This window comes from Phaeoacremonium minimum (assembly GCF_000392275.1).
Source record: "Phaeoacremonium minimum UCRPA7 unplaced genomic scaffold PA7_03_scaffold_27, whole genome shotgun sequence".
NCBI classification, from domain to species: Eukaryota; Fungi; Ascomycota; class Sordariomycetes; order Togniniales; family Togniniaceae; genus Phaeoacremonium; species Phaeoacremonium minimum.
In genome coordinates, this window is record NW_006920934.1 from 40,303 (window position 1) to 46,348 (window position 6,046).

General features: G+C 48.1%; 1 protein-coding gene across 1 annotated transcript; it reads left to right on the forward strand.

Moving 5' to 3' along the window:
• Nucleotides 1-2,427: 2,427 nt before the first annotated feature.
• On the forward strand, nt 2,428-2,805 carry UCRPA7_332 (hypothetical protein; the record flags this gene model as incomplete). The annotated part of the gene is made up of 1 exon (XM_007912929.1): nt 2,428-2,805. One exon carries the CDS (start codon nt 2,428-2,430, stop codon nt 2,803-2,805), a length of 378 nt encoding a protein of 125 aa, XP_007911120.1.
• Between the last annotated feature and the right edge of the window lie 3,241 nt (nt 2,806-6,046).

Here is a 6,046-nt window from a genome sequence, read left to right on the forward strand (position 1 = left end):
AGCTCGGCAACTAATGTTAGTATCATGAGAACGAACTCAGGCATCGTCCCTAGTTCAACTGCTACCTCTTGTATTGGCATCTACTGTGCAAGCGGGTACGTCATGGAGCCATGGACCGATACATCCCATGCCGGACACCAGGTCTTCGTACGCGAGCCATGCACCTGCCGAGGAGGTTACATCTATGTACCCGCCACTTGCAGCGGTGCGGCATGCGGATACATGGCTCTCTATACGCCAGTACCATTCTCCAGCTCAACGGCGTCAACCGACGTTGTCTTGTACCGGCCGCAGGCCTGTGATGAGTCTTTGGGCGGAGTGGAGTTTGTGCAAAGTGAGGGCCCCACTGGTAGTAGCGGAGGAAGTGGCATGACTCCTGCTGCTGGTACGACTCAGGCCTCAATGATCGTGGCGGCTGATGGGCATATGCTGGTAGTATGTCTCAGCTCGAAGGCGCTTATTGCCCTTGGCTTGCTGGCGGTCTTGCTATGAAGTCTACTGAGTGTTGGCAGCTGTGCAGAAGCCTAGACGTAACTGCCTCATACCTTCTTGTACATATAGTTATCCAATTACACACAGAGGATCCTTAGTCCTTCCGAAAGTTTGCAAAAAGAAATATGTTATTGTAACATGGCAATTCGTTTGGTCATCACCCTTTGATGCTTTCCCTTTGCCTTTAAAGCCCCGCAAAACTAGGATCGAAGCAAGGCCCTTACTAGATATATTTATACACAAATCCAATAGTGTACAGGAGGCGGAAAATTATCGCAAGCTGAAGAAGTCGGAAAGGGCGTCATCTAGGCTGTAGTGTTAGATGAGTATGATAATTGTCTTAAACGCTGGGTAGTCTAGTGTTGCAAGGGTGGGACGGGGTGATTGAAAATGGCATCACGGGTTGTAAACGAGGAGGTTGGTCTGTCAAATATCATAAAATGAATGTAATACAGAGCCAGGGACCAAAAGTGATGTCAATGATAGAGTTTGGCGATTGAGTCTCGAAGCTGACTGAGAGGCTGGTTCCAATGCTACACATAGGGAAATGCTTTAGCGTGACGAATCTTGTCTTACATGTCCCGAGCTTTTGTCTGACATGACCAGCCCTTACACCAAAAGCTTGAATATCCCGCCCGAGACAAGACATGTATATTTCAAGAATATCCTCCTATAGAGTGTCAAGGGATGAGAAATCATTGCATTGTACCTCCTAACAGTAAGTGTATCTCAACGTGCCCGGTACTGATAGTGGCAACGTAAGTAGGCTCTTAAGATGCTGCCAAGGCCAGTGTTCCAGACTCAACTCCCCGCCACCGAATTAATAGTCGGTGATGCTGGCAAGTAGCGAGGCCGATGTCTTGATGTCATGAACGCTATTCGTAAAGATAGTAGCTGCATGGATTGATATAGCGGTTGTGTAATATATATTGAGGTTCATAGTCATCGAGCTCGGTAGTGCTTGTGGACTTTATCCAACTGTGCAATAGCAATTTGCTGAATAATTCTTTGAAATCGTCATTCGGTTATTCTTGTTCTCATCACAGCAATATCAGGTTATAATGCTGTCAATTATCTTACTCTTAATCGTATCGCTCGGGGGCAAAGCAGTGGCTCAGAGAGTCCTCTTTGTGGACAGCTTGCAAGGTCGGGAGTATCAAGAGGCTACCGGGACGCTGGGATTCCAAGGTTAGAGGTTACCCGTCTGGATAGTCCTCAAGACGATCTGACATGTTACTTCTTAGCAACGGTAGTCACTAAAGACCAGTGGTCTAGTATGACTACAGAGCAGTTTGCCAGTTATAATGCCATCATCCTTGGGGACCCTTATTGCGGAAACCTTTCTCAGATTCAGTTTGCCGCCAATAACAAAGCAGTATGGTCACGAGCAGTCAAAGGAAACATCATTATTTCGGCTGCAGGTCTCGCATCTAAGACGACTGTCAACCGAAATTTTATCACTTTGATGGACAGCACCCTGCGTTTTGCTGCAGCAGGATCTTCTACAGGACTTTACTTTGCTTTATCCTGCTATTACTCTGGAGCCACTACACCAACAACAGTAGACGCACTCACAGAGTTTGGGGACACTGTAGTTGGATCTGCGGGTTGTTATAATAATGGCCATCTTGTGGCCTCATCAACCTCACTGAATGGTGTGACGGATAGCAACCTTGCACAGTTAGGTTGCAATATCGTTCACGAACTCTTTACTTCATTTCCCTCTAACTTGGAAGCACTCACTATCGCGAAAGGTGCTACGGGTGCAGGACAAAAGTCCTTTGCCGACAGCACGTCCGGCATCCCTTATATCCTTTCCCGAGGCGCCACGCCAGTAGGCTGTGGTAATGGAGTGTATCAACCACAATATGGGGAGGAATGCGATGATGGTAACCAAAACGGAGTTGCGAATGACCTTTGTTCGAGCGAATGTAAATGCATATATGGGGTGTTGGACACTACAGCCGGGACGTGCAATCCCGCCCCTCAGAGCTCAAGCACTATTTTGAGCTCGTCTACATCGAGTACCGATTCGATTCCCAGTACATCAAGCACTATTTCGAGCTTCTTTACTTCGAGCACAAATCCAATCTTATCCACGTCGAGCAGCTCGTCTACTGGTTCGACGTTTTCATCTCAAAGTACTCCTATTGGAACATCGTCATTGCAGAGTACGGTTCCAGACTCGGATACTACGTCTTCAAGCTCAATAAGCTCTATAGACACAATTTCAAGCACAGCCGTCCCGCTGACAAGCAATATTGCTACTTCGCCAGTTACAGCAATAGAAAGTTCATCTGTTTCAGGCTCTAGCGAGATTATAGCAAGCGATAGCTCAACGGCAAGCTACAGCTCTCTGTTAGCAACTACTCAGACAAGCGAGAGCTCTCTCGTATCGTCGAATGAACCCCAAACAACCGATGGTTCCGTTACAAGCAGCAGCAATAGCCTTACAGTGAGCGATACTTTTACTTTAGTATCTGTCGTGTTCACAACGTCTACAATGATCGACAACTCTTTGACGTCGTCCACACCTATTGAAACAATCATCAGCGGCAGTGCTTCCTCAAGCAATCCTTTACCAAGCGACAATCCTTCACTAAGCGGTAGTTCTTTACCCAGTGACAGTGCTTTATCAAGCATTTCTTTCCCAAGCGACATTTCTTCAACAAGAAGTCCTTCAACAGGCTATAGTCCTTCAATAAGCAGTTTTTCACCAAGCCCTAGTGCTTCATTAATCGATAGTGCTTCCTTCGGCGACATTTCTTCAACAAGCAGTCTTCCGCCAATCAATACTCCTTTACCAAGCGATAGTGCTTCAAGAAGTGACAGCCTTTCGACGGGCCAGAGCTCCCTAACAAGCGAGATATTGTCAACGATGGATAGCGCTTTGACCTCGTTTGTACCCATTGAGACTCTAACAAGCTCGAGCTTATTCACGACTGAGGGACTCCCAACTGCAAACAGTGGTTCAGCTTCATTCATGCCTGTTCAGAGTACAATAGCTCAAAGTTTCTCAACAAGCCAGGGCCTTCCAACAAGCGATGGCTCTCTAGCATTATCTATGCTTCCAGAGACAACATCCAGGGATTACTCTGATACCAGCAATATTCCGTTAACGTCGTTTATACCTACCAGCACTGCAAGTAGCGATAGCTCTTCTTCAAGGGGTGAAGTCGAAACCACCATATATGATGGCTCTTCAATTCTCATTACTAGCGAAGTCCTAACGATCTCCGAGTCTAAAACAACAAGCCACGAAAGTACAATAAATCCTTTCAGCTCTTCGGCTCTTTCTTCGACTGAAGCTATGACACCTGAAAGCTCTGATTCGATCTCGACATCGATGATATTGACTGGATCTACGACACACACTTTCGAATCCTCTACGGAGATTTTCTATTCATCAACGCTTGATACACGCACATTTATTTCTTCGCTTTTCAATACTGAGACTGTGACAACCGCTTCTTATATGCCATCTTTTACATCGCCGGATACCGTAATAAACAGCCCTGTTTCGTCGTCTTTTATATCACCGGGTACCGTAATAAACAGCCCCGTTTCATCACCTTTTACTTCATCGGGTACGGCATTAAACAGTCCTGTTCCGTCATCGTTTATTACCTCTGCAACTGCGACCAGCAGTCCCTCTGTCGCATCCCACACGATCACTACCAGCGGTTTCTCTGTCTCAACCTCTACGATTACGATCGGAAGTTCCTCTATCTCGTCGATCGCAACCAGTAGCTCTCCATCATTACCGCTCACATCTCCGACGTTTATGACCAGCACTACAATACTATCATCGGACAATGCATTGAGCACTTCTGATTCATCATCCCTTACGACTTTGAACATAGTAACAACCTCACAACGAAGTCTCTCGACCACTTCCGACATCTCATCAAGCACCAGAAGAATCACAAATACAAGTATTTCTGTGACAAGAATGTCATCTACTGGCCCGTTCTCTACTTTCACCCGAATCACAGTGACTACAAGTCGAGGATCCTCAAGCGCACTCTCAGCCTCTTCTCGCAGTATCACGCCAACGACCTCGACTGCGAAATCTTCTCCTTCAGTTCCTCCAGATGCGTTTCAGTTCTTGGGCTGCGTTGGTCTGGATGCTAAATTCAGCCTCGCACTATCGAGTCCAGTGTTGACTGTTGACTTATGCACGTCAGTCTGCGCAGGCCATACATTTTCAGCTATTCATAATAAGTATGTCCAAATTCTCTCTTGTTGTTAGGTATTATATTGACAAACCAACTTTAGGAACTGCTACTGCTCGGACGCGCAACCGGGACTTCTCAGCATCATTGGTGGAATTCTCGGATATTGCCCCCGGACCACGGCTGAGTTATATGTGAACTTGGGTTTGCTGCCTCGCAGTTCACCTCGTCGTCGCGAGATAGCCTGGAAGCCCTCATTTTTGTAGCATTCACCGGAAGAGGAGTGCTTCAGGTATAATATTATTCTTCAGCCAATCCAGGTGGCACTCATTGGGGATGTGGCTTCTGTATTCATTTGAAGTTTTCGAAACCATGAGTCTCTGAATAGCTATAGTAGTATATAAGAAAGATTTGATATCTATTCCCATTTTTAGTCAAAGTAACCAGTATCAAACAGATTTCTCGATTCTCTTCAAGTCTCAGTTGGCGACGTCGTACTGTAGCATTCCTAGTCTAAGTACCTAAGCTAGGTACTGTGGGGGCCAGCACCTACCCCTGTAATGCCCCGATGGCGCGTCCTGGTCTGCCGCCCCGCGACCACCTGCATCGCCCGAGCTGTCGGGCTTTGAGACACGCACACCGGGACAAGCTGTATTGTACCTGCATCCCGAATGCGCACGTCGGGCCAAAGTTCTTGTCCTTCTCACCTTCTGTGGTTGCCGCGACGGCACGACATGCCTGATCGGGTCCGTTCCTGGGGAAGGAGGCTTCAGGACTCGCCACTGCACCGCTCGTGCTTGATATAGCACCATCTCTGACCCGTAGTTGCACCCAACAATCAGATCAAGATGTCGGCCGACCTCCTCGCCGAGTTCGATAGCTTCTACTCGCCGCCGACTCAGCAGCAGAGCCAGAATGCGAGAAACCCAGCTCCATCACAGCCGGCAAACCCGGCGAATGACCCATTTGCCTTTCTGAGCCCAACAACGACCTCGCCAGCTCCGGCGCAGACGAGCTTCCAGCCTCAGCCATGGTCGAGTTTTCAGACACCGCCGTCAACAAGCACCTGGGCCGATCTGTCGGGTTTGGGCGGAACGACGAATACTCAGCAGACTGCAGAGGAGGATGAAGACGATTTTGGGGACTTTGAGGAAGCGCCGTCCACATTTCAAGCTCCGCCACGGCCGAATGCCATGTCGTTTAATCCGACACCTGTGGCTTCGGCATCCAAGCCGGATTCCACACCGAAGACTAGGATAGTACGGGCGTCTACGATGGATCTCATGACAAATAATTTGGTGGATCTACAGGGCCTTTCGTCTAAGCCGGAGCCATGGCAGCAGAAGCCCTCGTGGGAGAGGGCCTCTGAGGCGGTAGCT